The 16,310-nt window shown below is 38.6% G+C and overlaps 1 protein-coding gene across 3 annotated transcripts in view; it reads left to right on the top strand.

The window, feature by feature from the left end:
• The window catches only part of fbxo42 (F-box protein 42), a 44,829-nt gene that overhangs the window by 24,433 nt on the left and 4,086 nt on the right, over nt 1–16,310 (top strand). Inside the window, exons 5-10 of one of the 3 annotated variants that reach the window (XR_007958248.1) lie at nt 732–885; nt 1,791–1,901; nt 2,282–2,378; nt 4,029–4,085; nt 5,456–5,572; nt 6,614–10,830. Coding sequence is in view for 2 of the 3 variants with exons in the window: in XM_052039277.1 (XP_051895237.1) it covers nt 732–885; nt 1,791–1,901; nt 2,282–2,378; nt 4,029–4,085; nt 5,456–5,572; nt 6,614–7,744 (1,667 nt within the window). In the remaining variant the exon portion in view is untranslated. Of the gene's footprint in view, nt 1–731; nt 886–1,790; nt 1,902–2,281; nt 2,379–4,028; nt 4,086–5,455; nt 5,573–6,613; nt 16,296–16,310 lie in introns of those variants that run through there. The other 2 variants (XM_052039277.1, XM_052039278.1) reach the window with 2 other exon arrangements.

Raw genomic sequence — 16,310 nt, 5'->3', positions numbered from 1 at the left:
TGGAAAGAAAAACAATTAACATTTCAGTTGAAGAGCCTTCATCAGAGATATTTGGTTGATAAAGGCCCTTAAGTTAAAATGTAAATTGTTTCTCTGACCTGCTTACTGTTTCCAGCTGCTTGTTTTTAATCCAAGTGTCATCATACCTAAAGATTTAACACGTTCATGCTCTAGATACTTTACGTTTAATAATTTGAACCAGCTGTTAAGGGGTTTTGACAACTTCCATATATCTCATGGGTGCCAGACAATGACATATAAAACAAGAAAAAAAAAGTACAAGTACTTTCTGCTCACCTTCACCCCTGATTCTTCTAGTATACGGGTTTGATTTTTGCTAGAGTGTAACCCATAGGTCTCCTCTTGTACCTCACCCACATAACAATCCTCACTAAGCCTAGACAGTGAGTGTGGACAGGTGATTTTACTACAGAGAACTCACAGACTAGCCTTATCCTATTCTTGTTCAATTTTTGCACAATAATTCTACCATGAGGGAAGCTCAGTGCATATTGATTAGTAGCTGGGATCTTGGCTAATTTTTAAAAATCTTTTTCCTTGCCTTTCTTTCCCAAAGGTTGGTCTTGCCACTTTTAGCAACCCTGCTCCTGGCTCAGAGATCAGCTAGTTCAGTGCAATTTCACATCTGGTATAGCAGATAGGTTTTTCCACATGCTCTCTAAGATGCTTTTCACAGAAGCATAATTTTTTAACTTCCCCATTTTTCCTAGGTTCCTATCCCTCTCCAAAGGCTGGAGCCACATTAGTTGTGTACAAGGATCTTCTGGTGTTATTTGGAGGTTGGACTAGGCCAAGCCCCTACCCTCTACATCAACCTGAAAGGTTTTTTGATGAAATACATACTTACTCGCCTTCCAAAAACTGGTAAAGTATTTATTATTGTTTAACCTACTGTTGTATTTCTGAGATATTTTAAGACTGGAACGTAATGAGAGAATTGCAACAAACATCATATAGTTTAAGAGAATGTACTTATTTGGTTAGATCTAATAATGGGGTAACCACAGACTGTCCCTCCAACCTGCCTAAGTAAGATTTTGACCTCCTTGGCAAATTCCTTTATCCTGTTTGTGCTTAATCTTGTATTTAATAAATGTTAAAGTATAAACTCAAACCAAGATTGGAGTTAAACATGTTCATGCTGTAAAGTTAATTTGCTGCTCAGAAATACACCCAATGATCAAAAGAATCAGTGCTCTCCTGTACAAAACATCCCAGATGATTGAACAAGTGAACAAGGCTTTTAATGTAGTTACTACATTTAGATGATAAAGAAAGTAAATTATGTAGAGTTGGGGAAACTTAAGTCACAGATATCAAAGGCATGTACATCAGGGAGTTGCAGGATACTTGTCACGGTTTGGCTTCCTATTATGGACTTATGATTGCTGTTCTTGGTGATCAAGATACTTCTGTTAACACCGCTTCATTAAAGAAGGGTAAATTAGACTTTAATTTCCATTAAGTCATCTTTAGTAAAGTGCACAAGAGATTTTTGTCAGCAAGGTGTTTGAGTTGGTGGAGTCCATCCTGAGTTGGGACATGATTTTACCTGAAAATTTGTAGCTTGTATCACTTAATATGTGGAACCCAAACTGATTCTTGTCCTAGCTTAGATGCATTGAATACCATGTCAGCATTCTAGTTGCAACCCTGGATAAGATGCACTGGAGCAAAATTAATTTCCTTGTGTTTTTGGGTGTGCTAGAATATGAGACTGAATATTTTCATTAGTTTAAATCTCTTCTGTCTTCTCGCTTTCTTTGAAGGTGGAACTGTATTGTTACAACTCATGGACCCCCTCCGATGGCCGGCCATTCATCTTCTGTAATAGGAGATAAAATGATTGTATTCGGAGGGTCATTAGGCTCTCGACAGATGTATGTATACATATCTTAAGGAATTTGCTGGTAAATTAGATGGAAACTATGCAGTGAAATGCTGTATTTAGGTTACCCACACCGTTCAGATTGTCTGTCCCATATTTTGTTTTGTTCTCTCCTACCAGATGTGTTGCGCGGTCTAGTTCCTGTTTTTAAAAAGGATGAGTAAATTTGCTCTTGAACTGATTCCCAGGAGATCATACAGCTTCTTCATGTGATTTATGTTAGTTCTCCCTTTGTGAAGTGGCTAGGCTTCATTACTGCTGATGGCATTCCTGGATTGAGAGGTTGTTGGGTGAGAAATCATTAGCATAGTTTATGACTTTGAAATCTTGCTTATTTTTGCCTTGACCTGTTCTGTTATGACTTCTGTTCAGGAGTAATGAGGTCTGGATTTTGGATATGGAGCAATGGGCCTGGTCCAAACCAGCAACTTCGGGTAATGTGCCTCATCCGAGAGGTGGGCAGTCCCAGGTAAGAGAAAAAGAGATGACTTTTCTGCTTTTTATGTTTGGGCTGCTCTTTTCAAATGCAGTGGGAAATGTATGAGATGTTTATATTGGTGCCATTGTATCAGGGACTTGGTGCTCGTTTATCAGAGATGGATGGGTATCTGGAATATCAAATTGCTGTTTGAGGTTAAATATTTACTAAAAATTGATTCAACCTAGGCTTGGAATATTTACAATTTGCTTTTTAATATCCAGAATGTGAATTTCTGTCCTAGAAAACTAGTAAGCTATCCATATGTCTTTTTTTGGATTAATAAAGGGAAAGATTTTTCTATTGCCATGATGTAGCAGGAGTTTTAAATATTAAATGTATACATGTGATGGTAACAGGTTCTAAAATAATATGACTGTGACTCACCTTAGCCGCCTCCGTTCTATTTTATTGAGAATTGAATGTTTCCATTTTTTTCACTTAAATTTTGTAAATGTCTTGACCTTTTTATTCTTAACTGCTGTTATCTAGTCTTTCCTCCTGTTTTTCAATTTATTTTCACTTTTACACTTCTGCTTCTCTTTTCTTACGTGTGCCTTGTTTTCTAACCCATGACTGTTAGTACAGGGAAATCACTGAAGTTTGGAACTTGCTCATTTATCTCTGCTATGAAAAGATTGATACTGTTGTCATCATTTTGATACTTCATCAGAAAATAGATTGCTGTGTGCCCTTTCTCCTTGCCTCCAACCCTCCACTCCAGACAGTGGTATAATTTAATGCTTGAAGTTGTCGTCTTTGGTGTTTATGTCTCAGAGCTGAAAGGACATAGATTCAAATTTCACCATGGAGACTTGAATGCAAAATTTAATATGTACCTTCAGTGTAATACTGAAGAAATGTGATGTCAACAATGCTGCTTTTAGGAAACAATGTCAAACAGAAGATTTGCAAATGTGCATCGAAGGTTCTGTAGCAGGATTTGAAGAAGAGTTGCACACTTTGCTTTTGGACACTTTGCACAAAATATTTAAATTCTTACTAGTTTTATCATATAGAGGTTGAAACTCTCTAGTCCAGCACCCTTTTAACCTGACGGGTACCATACACAGAAAATCCGGATCACAGAAATTGCCCCTATCACCTTCCTCTGAGAAGAACAACTGTTCTTTTTAAGTATAGATACTCCCCGGGTTACTTAAGGGTTCTGAGAACTGTCCTTAACCCAAAGTTTCTGTAAGTGGGAAACGCTGTCGGCTGAGATCACAACACTTGTATTAGCTACAAATTAGTATAGATCTTAGTTATTTTTCGTTCTTAGTTAAAATTAGTTAATTAGTATAGATCTGTACTACAGATTCGAAACATGCTGGATCATGGGAATTGTTGGACCACAGAATACTGAACTAGAGAGTTTCAACCTGTATGTGGATTATATACATTGCTTCTGTGGTTCCTTTAAAGCAAGAGAATTTTAAAACATGAGAACCATTTACTAGTCTTGGTTTGCAGAATTATTGTGTAAAAGCAGTTCACTCTCAAATTTAAATAGGTCATCTGGTTGACTCAAAGAGTGTGTCCTATATTTTAAAAGTCGTTTTTTGAAGGAACTATGAGTGGAGCATGAGTAATGTTATACCTGTGAAGCATTAACTAAAAAGCATTTACTTTTTATTTTAGATTATTATTGATCATGAAACTATCTTGATCCTAGGAGGTTGTGGAGGACCCAATGCAGTGAGTATTAGTGTTGCCACCTTATACTGGAATATTTTCTCCATATCTAGTGTTCTTGGAGTCATAGTTATGACTAGTGAAATAGCGCTACAAAGTTTGCCATATATAATTAGAGTGCTTTTAAGAACAGCTACATAATCCTTTGAAGAGTTTAAAGCTTGCATACACTTGGGTATTCTCTGAATTAGTTAATGAAGTGAGCACATCCTGAACAGGTCGATAATGCAGGGATCCCATGGTTGTCAGAGAAAACTCAGTTAAAAGTAAATCTAGAAAGAAAAGTCTTGACACAGGTGTGAGAGAATGTTGAACACGTAACTCCAGGGGGCCTTTTGATGCAGAATTGATGGAATTGTTTAAAAGGTAAATAAGAAGTAAGAAGATTAAGAATTTTGGACAAAGTACAACTGAAAAGGATAAAAAGAAGATTGAGTTACTACAGCTAACTCCAAGGTGGAGCAGAAATTAAAAAGCTCTTCTTTTGCCAATATTCTAACCTTGGAATACTAACTGTTACTCCACATGGTGTGAAACTATGTCATAAATTCTGACTGTTGTATTGCTGTAAGAGAAATAGTATTTAAGCCTTTTTATAAAATTGCCTAAAAACAAACATCATAACTGAACAGCGATAGGAGTACCCTACTGTCTTCATCTGTGTAATATATTAATTGGCTACAACTCTACATTTAAAGATAACCTGCAGTTCTCCTTTGCAGGCTTTTAATGCATGACTTAGTTAATTAGTGTAGATCTGTACTACAGATTCAAAACATGCTGGATCATGGGAGTTGTTGGACCACAGAATCTATAGATTTTAAACACATTTCCCTCATGATGTTCCTGTACAAGAAGAATGCATGGCATAACTCAGTAAGATGGTAGAACTGAACCTTATTTAAAAAGCTACTTTTCAGTACTTTGGGTATAATCTTCTGCTTGGTGTTGAATTTGGTTGTCTATCCTCATTTATAAGGTTTGGGCTCAAGGGTGCCACAAGAGACTACAGATGCTAGAATCTGGAGCAATAAACAATCTGCTGAAGCAGCATCTGTGGGAGGAAAGGACTTGTCAACGTTTCTGGTTGAAACCTTGCATCAGCCTTGCATCAGGACTGAGAGCAGAGAGGCGAGATGGCCATTATAAAGAGGACGGGAGTAGTGAGACAGAGAAGTCCGAAGTGATTGATGGACTGAGGAGGCCTCAATTCCTTTACTCCAACAGATGCTTCTCAACCCACTGAGTTCCTCCAGCAGTTTGTTTGTTGGTGTTATGTGGAGAATGTTAATCAGTGTTCGAATATGGCTGTCCCTAAAAATGACTTTAAGACATCTCTTATATGTTAACTGTTGATTGCTGTTCCTAAATAGTTGTTTAAAGATGCATGGCTGCTACACATGAACATGACCCCTTGGACGTGGCAACAGCTGAAAGTGGAGAATGAGGAGCATGGAGCACCAGAGTTATGGTGTCATCCGGCCTGTAGGGTAAGCCTTTGCAATAGGTTATTTTGTCAAACACAGAGGTTAAATGGATGGTGGTTGATGCCATGAGTGACAGAACAAATCAAAAATATCCTGGATAGGATCCATGCTGAGTTGGCTGATTTCATCTGGGGTTGGTAGATTAGTAGAGTAGATTGTACTTCTGTATTAAAGATCAAATTAACCAGAATATTGTTTTGTAGTAGTCCATGTAAGGAGTGAAGATACTTCAGCAATGATAGTTGTAGTTGAATAGTCCAAATCCTTCCCTTGACACCCTCCTCTTTTCTCCTCTTTCTTGTTTTGCCTGAACCCCCCTCCATCTTGCTCTGAGGCCCTGCTCCATATTGTCCCTACCATAGAAGCACCTCTATATCTTACCCAAATTTGCTTCCCTCTCTTCATCCCCATCTACCTCTCCCTTGTTTTCCCTTTCCCTCTCTGGCCTCCCTTGCCCCCTCTGGCCCACCGCCCATTTTCCCTTTGATCCCTAATTGATTATGGCTCCCATCAAATTGGTTCCCTCCTTCCAATTGAATATTTAATTTTAGTATCTGCTTGTATCTTTGCCATCGTATCACCAATTGCCTGCTTCGAGTACCATTTGTGGTCCTTTACTTCCTGGTTGATGTCCAGGCATGTCAGTGCATGGGTTAGGACATAAGATTCTTCTCTCTGCAAGCTGCTATATTATCAGGAGAACCACTGTGCAACTCACAAGAAAGTCACGTGTCACTATTGAGGACTAAGATCTCAGCACGATCATAAGTTTTCTCAGAAAATCACAGCTTGTGACAACTTGATTTTATCCTCAAATGGATGTGGTTCTCTGTAGCCAGTCACATGCACACATTCTATTATTCTCCTTTTTTTTACGTTAAAGCATTTGATTCTTGTTTTATTTATTCCTTTTAACTGAAGAAGATGGAAAGAGAATTATGCTTGTGGTTTAAATAAAAATGGTATGTGTTTATCGTGTTATTTTAAATTATGCATGCTATATATATAAACAAGGTTAGCTAATCTCTCCTGTTTAATTTCTAGGTTGGACAGTGTGTGGTAGTGTTCAGCCAGGCACCCAGTGGTAGAGCCCCTCTGAGTCCCAGCTTACATTCCCGCCCATCTCCTATCAGTGCCACACCACCAGCCCTTGGTGCAGAGATGAGAGAACATCGCTCACAGTCCCCTGTACGGAGTACTGATGAAGTTCCGTGTGTGAATGGACGCTGGGGCACGTTGAGGCCAAGGACACACAGGCCAACTACATCCAGTTCTCGGGAAGGCAGTCTATCTCCAGCGAAAGGAGAAAGGTCACCAGTGTTAAATGGTGGAACATTATCCCCAGTATCCTTATCTGGTTCTTTGGATAGCCCAGTGCAACCAGGATCCCCTATCCCTTCGGCTGTGGTGGAGGGATATGATCTTCGAGGTTCTATTGGAGGACTTCCGCATGTCATGAGGCAAAGCACACCAGTGGAACAGAAGGCTGAGTCAGGATTAGATTCGTATAGGTCCCAGGATTTGGTGAATTGGGATTCAAAACCCTCTTCCAGCCATGGAGTAGAGGGAAATGGGACAAGCCCAGGAACTGAGATTAGTGTTGGGAATACTCCAGAGCAAACAAATGGAATTCACACACCACCTCATGTTGCGAGTGCTTCCCCAGGCCCAGTTTCACCAGGAGCACTCCGAAGAGGACTGGAGGCAGTGAAGGATTTCTTACCGCAAAGTTCGACATCCGTTGTGCCAGCTAGCTCAAGTTCAGTTCCTTCATCTGTATTGCCAGGAAATCTTGGTCAAAGTTCAAACAGTACTGATGTACCACTACGCCCTGCGCCCGCCCAGGCAGATGGACATGCTCTGCCACCAATTGCACGGCGATTAGGCCACCACCCACCTCAGTCTCTAAATGTAGGGAAGCCCTTATACCAGAGCATGAACTGTAAGCCAATGCAAATGTATGTTTTGGATATAAAAGATGCAAAAGAGAAGGGAAAAGTTAGTTGGAAAATTTTCAACAGTGGCTCAGTTGTAGGCCCACCAGAAACCAGCCTCCACACAGTGGTGCAAGGCAGGGGAGAATTGATCATTTTTGGAGGACTGATGGACAAGAAACAGAATGTGAAGTACTATCCAAAAACCAATGCGTTGTATTTTGTGCGAGCTAAGAGATAATGCACCGCCTGCAGGTATTTCACCTTACCTGATGCACACCCATAAGCTGTGAATTCAAAAAAAAAGATTTAGCTGTAAAACTACTCTGGAAGTGGTTTAAAGTTTGCTGGCTAAAACACAAATTTTACTCCAGTCCAGTGAGTTTGTTATATTCAGACTTATCTATGTTAATTTGATTCTTGCTATGTTCTCGAAAGCTTCTGCTGCTTTCAGTACTGATTGGATAAAGAAGTGGTGCGTGAACGCTTCCACCCATCGCGGTAGCTCATGTGGTATGCTACAAGTTAGCAAACTCGCTTTAGCTAGGTGAGATCTTACTATAAACAAATGCAGTTGCATTGGCAGGGCACAGGGAGTCTGCAGTGCCCAGTTTGAAGCTGTAGCTTCAAAATGCCCAATTCATTAAGGTGGGCCATTTTGTGATTCAATAACTTGGTTGCATCATTCAGTCTGCTCTGTGACATTTCTTTACCAAATCAGCTAATTGACATAAACCAATTATTCCAAGAATTGCACATGCTGACCCCAAAGCCAGTTGAGTTGACACATACATACAGGTCAGTGAAAGGTGCTGTAAAGCATTTCAATTTTCTTTTATCACAGTTTGTCACTTAATTTATTTTTTGAGGAGAAACAGTGTAGGTAATGTATCAAGAGAAGTTTAACTGTGGACACAATTAATGTACTCGTTCCTCAGCAGAAGGCAGCATTAAACCTGGGTATACTTGTCCAGTTAGACACCGAATAGCTCATTCCTTGTTGCGCTTTTCCACATTGGGGGAAAAAGCACTAAGCCTCATTGCTGACAAGGGCATCAGTGTACCTGTCCCATTATTGTTGGGAGACAGAAAACCGAGCAATATTAGTGTTTCTGGACTTGAACTGATGACGACGTAGAAATGCTTGGGAGATGTAAGCCCTACAGCTGCGTCTTTGCCACCCCATTAGGATAAATTCAATATAAATAAAAGGAGGCCTTCTTTGTTACTGAGTGTGGTGGTAATCAGTTAGATTGTGCAGAAACCTTACATTATTATTAAAGTCCCTCTATTGTCTGTCATGGTAAACTGCTTTATTTCACTTCAGGTAGAACAGAAGCTGGTGTTTCTGTATATTTAAATATCAGAGAGGTAGTTGGTTCAGTTGTCTTCGTTTGGGAGCATCTCACATCCTGCCGGTTTCAATTAACTCTTTTCAATGTCATAATGAACTCATTAGGAGATGATTGCAGAAACCTTTTTTTCCTTTTGTAAGACATGTATTTTAGTTTTTGACCTCTTTCAGTCTTTCAATTATGGCTATTTAATTGGCATCATGAGATGGCCTTGTTCACCAGTTCTATAGGGGTGTCAGTTTGCACCATAAACAGAGAATCGTGTTATTGAAATCACATTGGAATTTGTTTGTATTTTCTTTTATTCACCTATTCCATAATCCAGTTTATAATTATCTCCAGTAATTGCCTCAAAGGCTCAGTTTGGAACCAAGTTGCCACAGGGAAGTGGGTACAGAGCTGCAAATTTGCATTAGGAACATTTCCTGAACAATTTTCTTTGTTATTTTTGTGCTGATTTTTCATTCTTGCCCAGACACCCTGACAGTATAATTTGCTGACATTTTATTGCAAGTCACTGTTTCTGTGGCATTGCTTTTAGGATTGCTTCAGTGTGGTGAGTTGTACGTGTAATTTCCCACACATACGGGGAAATTACGTATACAACTTGAGTTGTATCTTGGGTAGCAGCCAAGGCGAGACTACAAAATGGAAAACTAAGACAGAATTAAGCTACCTCTGCTATAGGTTTCATAGTGTCTTTGCAGTTACTTGTAGTGCTAAAGACAGTCTTGCCTTCTAATTTTATTTGCTCGCTCTGTCTCCTTTCCCAAGTTTCAGTGGGAGGAGAGGTAACAACATTGAATCACGGCTCTTGCAGCTTTCCATACGAGACATGGTGTGATTCAACCTCACGAACATAAGATATAGTGGCTGTATTTAGGGCTAAAGGTGAATTTGAAGCACGTGTAAACGATCCCCTCAGTGTAATGTATTGTGTCTTTTAAAGTGAGACAGTTTGTAGGCAAAAATGGTGGTCTTATTTCATTCACTTTATTACTTGTTCAAATGTAACAAACTGCTGATTTAAAAAGGATGCAGAAGCTTGTGTAAGATTTAGTCAAGAGCAGTAAAAAGGAGGAATTGGATCTTTTGAGACTGAATGCCAGTAAATGCAGGCCGTCAGATAAAGAATTTGCTCCATTTTATGGAGGCTAGTGACCGAAGATTGTAGTTTTCATATTAGAGCTCAAAGTCATCTTGAATTTTGATGGGCAAGTGAGGTTTTGATTACTAATATGTATTTGTGTAACCATCTACATATTATCTAGAATATAGAGGAACTGCATTCAAACCTGGTCATTACACAAGTAGAGAAGGATATCCAATACAGCTAATAGATTCGGTGGTTCACACTGCCCCTTCAGCTGTATTTGTTGTATGATGGTTTGGAGTTTGCTTCAGCCAATGCGTTTGTAAAATGCACAACATTTTATGTAATGTGACATAGTCAAGAGACCCAAACAATTTTATACTGTTTTGGTTTCTCTGGAGATGTCAGATCCTTACAAAATGCAGTTCAGTAATTGTAAAGTGTTGATAGTTGCTCCTAAACCCAGAGAATCCTGTCAGTCCTTGAGGACATAGGGAAGCGCCTCTGGAGAAACATGAGCTTGTCACAGCTCGGAGTGCTGCAATTTGCTGGAAACTTTTGGCTGCAGTAGATGTACAGAGTGATGCCCTGCTGCCCAAGGTGACGAATATGTTGAAGGCAATAATGGGGCTTTAAGTTGCACAGATATAATCCCTTTGCCAGACCTGCTGCTTTCATTTTATTTTCTACAGATTTTAGGAAATATAGGGATGAACTAACATGCTGCTCAAATTCGAATCAAGTGAATATAGCTGGTGTGAAAATTTTTACTTTTTGATGTGTTCCAGGTTTATGACAGGACTATTGGTGGTATGGGTATATATCTGGTGAATACTTTACATCCTTCAATTCATTGAATTCACACCCTGCTTTGATAAGGTCTGTGGTGCCCATGTATTTGTATCTTTACGCAGATAAAGCCACAGCTTTGGTGCTATTTATGTTGGCCTATCTTCTGACGAGATTGATTCAGAAAATCATTGTGTTAATAGTAAATTCTATGCAAAATTTTTATCCCCAAAACTTGGTTGTTCAGATCTAATGTGACTTATCCTTTTGCTGGTACTTAAAAAGTTTGAGAATCCATCCCTTTTCATGCAGTCATTGTGTCAGTTGTGTATCTATTGCCTCTATAAACTTGATGTGGCTCCAAGATTATATGCCTGGTAATAGGTGTTTTGAACCAGTCAATTATCTGTTACAAATGTGGTAACATGATAACTAAAGTAGACAGGTCCACAATGCACTATGGCTTGTTGATGGTTGACCATCTGATCTCACTCGTGGGACTTGATGGGGCAGATCTTTGCTGGGGTTTGGGATGTTTTTCACTGGTGGCCAAAAAAGTATTATTTGTTAGTGTTGTCCAGCACAAACAGTGGGAAGTCCACTAGTAGTATGTGTAGGTAAGTTGTACAGTTTTAGCCTGTTATTAATCAGCACGTATCCCTGTCTATTTAACGTTATGCTCTGCCAATCCGTGCCTATAAGAAAGAGGTCCATGCCATTTTGGATCCATTCACTCTGCAGGTGTAGTCTGATTTAAAGACTCATATAATGTCTTGCCCTGTGTCAGATGCCAGATTGTATAGTAGTTCTATTGATATTTCAGTTACCAGTACTGTACATGGCATTTTGTCTTTGCACATCCTGGCTTTTCTGGCCTGATTTCACTATAATAAGCACTTGGTCAATCACCAATTATACTTAGAGACTGGCCAACTTTTGACTCTCACTTTCCATTGCCTTTAGCTGTTAGCAGTAGATCTGGTGATTTCACAAATTCAGCCCTTGTGAAACTGAACATCAATACAAATTTGCACAATAAACTTCAAATGCAAAGAATGCCACTCAAAACCTGAATTTATCTACTTAGTCTCCTCCTGAATATTCTGTCCATTGTTGTATTAAGCAGAGCGATTAAGGGCAACGTTAATTTTCCTCTGCCAGTTTCCATCATTGCCTACAGGAAATATTTTCACTATTGTAAGAACTTATCTATTTCTCAACAATTTAAATTTAAACTGGCGCTTTTGACTTCATGAGTTTTCTTAATATCAGTTTTGCCACTATTAGAAATTTTTCTCTTAATTTTATACCCATTATGATTTTTGTTTCAATGATGAAATAGTAGATAAATTCCATCTGAGACATCAAGCTTGCAGGTTAGTCCTATTTACAATAGCCCACCTTCAGAAGAGTACCTCTTTACTCCACATATTAACTCTCCATTACCCAAATCAGGATCATATTTTTCTGTGGACCAATTCCCCCTCGAATGGACAAATATTTCACATGGGATCATTGTAGCCAGCAGACATAGGAATATTGTTCTGTTAATCCATGAGGTTATAGAATAACCTTAACATAACATTTAGGATTTTAACAGATTTAGGGAAGGAAACCTAATTAAAGGAAAGATGGGTACACATTATAATGTTCTCAGAACTTCTCAAAAAGACTTTGTATTCAGTGAAATACTTTGAAATTCATTCACTTAATAGATAAGTGAAAACAATTTGCATAAACTTCTACAATTTTGTAAATGAGATAAATGACACATTGTGGTTTCTCTTGACACTCCATTGAAGGAATAATGTAGATTATGGTGTAATTGAGAGATTAATTTTTATCAATAAATTTAGAATGCTCAATCTTAAGAAACAAGACCAAAATATAAACTAGATTTTTTTTTAAAGATATGCTGCCATGTGTGTGCATTTCAGGTGAGTTTATACAGTGCTAGAATGATAAAGTTCAGGAAATGTTAATAGGAATGTAATTAACCTTTGAGTTTATGAAACAGCAGGGTGACCTATAGCAACAAAATCTGTTATTTTTAATTCCTGTGAACAGATGGGTTTACTTTTAGTTTCAGGTATCTGAATAGGTTCTGAGGCTTATGCCTGGAAATTATCACTGTAGGATTTTTTTTCCTTCTGAAATGTCACTGCTAGTTTGAGTAAAGCAGGAGTTTTTAACTGGCATTGGATAAATCTCTCTAGTTTCCATGCAGCACATTTGCGTACACATGAAATAAAAAAAATTGACAAGACATAATCTGAGATTTCAGGGAAGCAACTTGGTAGAGCAGGTTTTCTTTCCTTGTGTTTAATTGGCTTAAGATTTCTTTATACTGTGTCTAAAGGTGCAAACAAATTTTGAATTTTTTTCTAAAATCTGATTATACATTTTATACTAAAATTGAAACATCAAATCAAAATAACATCCTGTGACTGCTGCATTTCACCAACTTTGAGGTCATTTGGCACTGACGGACATGTCTGATACAACACATAGACACGAACATTTGTGGACAGCAGGGAAGATCTTGCGCTGGATCTTTAATTGCAACATCGCTACAAATATTTCTGCATCTTTATGACTTGCTTTTTGCCTCTGTCTCCAAAGCATCTGTTTGATTTCTCATCATTTCTTTGCAAATGATTTGTTATTGGGTTTTAAAGTTACACAGTGTAGAAACAGACCCTTCAGTCCACCAGGTCTATGTCGACCATCATGCCTATCTATACAAATCCCACTTAACTGCATTAATTCCATAGCTCTCTATGCCTTACTCATTCAAGTATCTGTCCAGATGCCTCTTACATTTTGTTACTGTTCTGGCACCTCATTCCATATACTAGCTACTCTTTGTGTGAAAAATTTACCCCTCGGATCACCTTTAACCCTCCTCCCACTCACCTTAAGCCTATGCCCTCTAGTTTTAGACACCCCTACCATGGGAAACAGACTCTGACTATCTCCCCTATATATGCCCGTCATAAATTTATATACTTCTCAGCCTGCTTTGCTCCAGGGAAAACAGATCCAGCCTATCCAATCTCTGCTTATAACTTAAAGCCCTCCAATCCAGGCAATATCCTGATGAATCTTTTCCGCACCCTTTCTAACTTAATAATATCTTACCTGTAGTGTGGCGATCAGAACTGCACACAATGCTCCAAATGTGGCCTAACCAACGTTTTGTACAGCTGGAACATGATGTCGCCTTCACCACCCTGTCTAACTGTGTTGCTTCTTTCAGGGAACTAATGTACCTCAAGATCTCTGTTCAAGAGCACTTTCCCAGGGCCCTACCTTTCACTGAGTATGTCCTGCCCTTGTTTAACTTCCCAAAATGCATCACTTCATACTTGTCTGAGTTAAATTCCATCTACCATTCCCTTGTCAACTTTCCCAGTCAATCTGTATCCTATTGTCACCTCGAACAATCTCCTGCACTGTCTACAAGACCACCAATTTTGGTGTCATCTGCAAAATTATCAATTACATTCTCATCCTAATCATTAATATTTATAATAACCAACAGAGACCCAGAACTGATCCCTAGGGCAGACCATTGATCACAGGCATCCAATATGAAAAATAAAACTCCACTGCTTCCCTACCTACAAGCCAATTTTGTGTCCAATTGGCTAGCTCACCCTGGATCCCATGTGTCCTAACGTTCCAGACCAGCCTGCAATGCTGGACCTTGTCAGAGGCCTTGCTAATATCCATGTAGACAATATTTACCACTCTGCCCTTATCACTCCTCTTGGAAGTAAGAAATGATCTGCTGTCATCCCCTCTTCCCACCTAACGACCCCTTCACACAAAACACACTCTCGAACCCAACACATCTTTATTCTTACTAAATTTTTGTGGTGTTCAAAGCACAATCAGTTTCACAATTTCAAATCAAGCTTTTTCAGTGAAAGGAGAAAGTTTAAGAGTGATCTGGAGAAATCTCAACAATAGTCAATGTGAGCCGGTAGAATTTTGTAAAACTTGCTTTTGTTCTCAAATTGTGATGAATGCATGTAATTGAATCAGCTTTGGTAAGCTGTGCTAAATTGGGTTTCTCCCCATCAGAATAATTTCTATTTGTATCAGAAACTTTTTCTTATACAGTGGTCTTGTGTGAAATCTGCATAGTATTTCCACACAAATGCAGCAGTGGTTTGCATTATGAGCTGATCAGGTGTGTTCCTGAGTCCATGATTTAGAGTGTAATGGAAGTTTTGTAAAAATGAACCAACTTTTAATTAAAAAGACATTGTTTAAAGAAAGATTGGAATTATTATTGCTGCTGAATAGAGTACTGCCCTGATTGGGTAGTCATAATACTCCATGCGTTTGAGTCATCGTCAAGGAAGGTCCCAAGGTCAATTTCTGACTTGTTTTGCTTTACTGATCTCGGCCAGATTAGCAAAAAGAATGAATGGCACTGTCCTAGTGGGAAAGGTAAACCATTGTTCTTCTGATGGAAAGTGCATGTTTGTAGAATTTGGGATGTCCTTCATGATTAAATAATCTTCCAACACACCAAAGTAACTTGCATATGATGAATAACATTTTTGGTAACTTGCTAGAGCATACCTGGTTCTTCTGGAGTCTGTACCCCAGCGAGGGTAACCTGTGAGAAAAGGAGGTAGCATGTGGGGGTGAGGGCAGTGCAGTGGAATGAAAAATCAAATATTTAATGTGTTGGATGAACATGTGTCCTCTATCTGCCACGGGTAAGGTAGAACAGTGTAGATAATGGTGACGGACCACTGATAATTAAACTTGGATGGGACCCCTCATCTTCCACATTGATTGTATATACACAAAGCTACTCTATTTCAAAAACAGAGTAGAATATTAAGTCTGGTCAAACTTGGATGTAATGGTCTTGATGTCCTATAGTGTTAAGGAAAATCTGAGAAGCTACCTCGTCAATGACTATACAACATATTGTGTAAAATTTATATTTGTGCTGAAGGCTGAAACTATCAAACTTTAAATATCAGGTTTTACTTAAATAGATGCTTAGAGCAACATAGAATTTATTGCAGTGGTTCAATTCCAGCCAAAGGTATATACAAGCAGGTGATTTGATTGGTTTTCTTCTGAAATGTATTGAATTGATAGTCATTTGACTTTTCATCAGTGGTCAAAGTAGTTTATCTCCATTCTATGACAAAGCCATGTCCAAAGTGAGGCTCATGAGAGTTGATGAAAAATCAGGTCATGAAACGGACTTGGAGGTAAGAAAATTTGTCAGCTGAAGACTCTGGAGACAGCTTAGTTTTTTTTAAATTTAAGTAACTATTGTGTTATCTTCATTGAATCATTGTATCACCCTATAGATGTATAGAGTTGATTAAAACTAAATATTGGAAATTCCTTCCAGTTGGGAATGATATATTTTTAAGAATATGTACTGCAGTTGTAAGCTGACAAACTGCATCACACTTGATGCCCTTGTGAAAGAAAATATACAGTTGGAGTTTTTTCAAGTGATTCCCACAAACCATTTAAGATTTGGTTTGTGTCCAGAGTGATCTGATATCTTATAACATTAATATTTT

Source organism: Pristis pectinata, chromosome 26 (assembly GCF_009764475.1).
Source record: "Pristis pectinata isolate sPriPec2 chromosome 26, sPriPec2.1.pri, whole genome shotgun sequence".
NCBI classification, from domain to species: domain Eukaryota; kingdom Metazoa; phylum Chordata; class Chondrichthyes; order Rhinopristiformes; family Pristidae; genus Pristis; species Pristis pectinata.
Note: the sequence above shows the minus strand (reverse complement) of the source record. Positions and strands in the feature narration are given on the sequence as shown.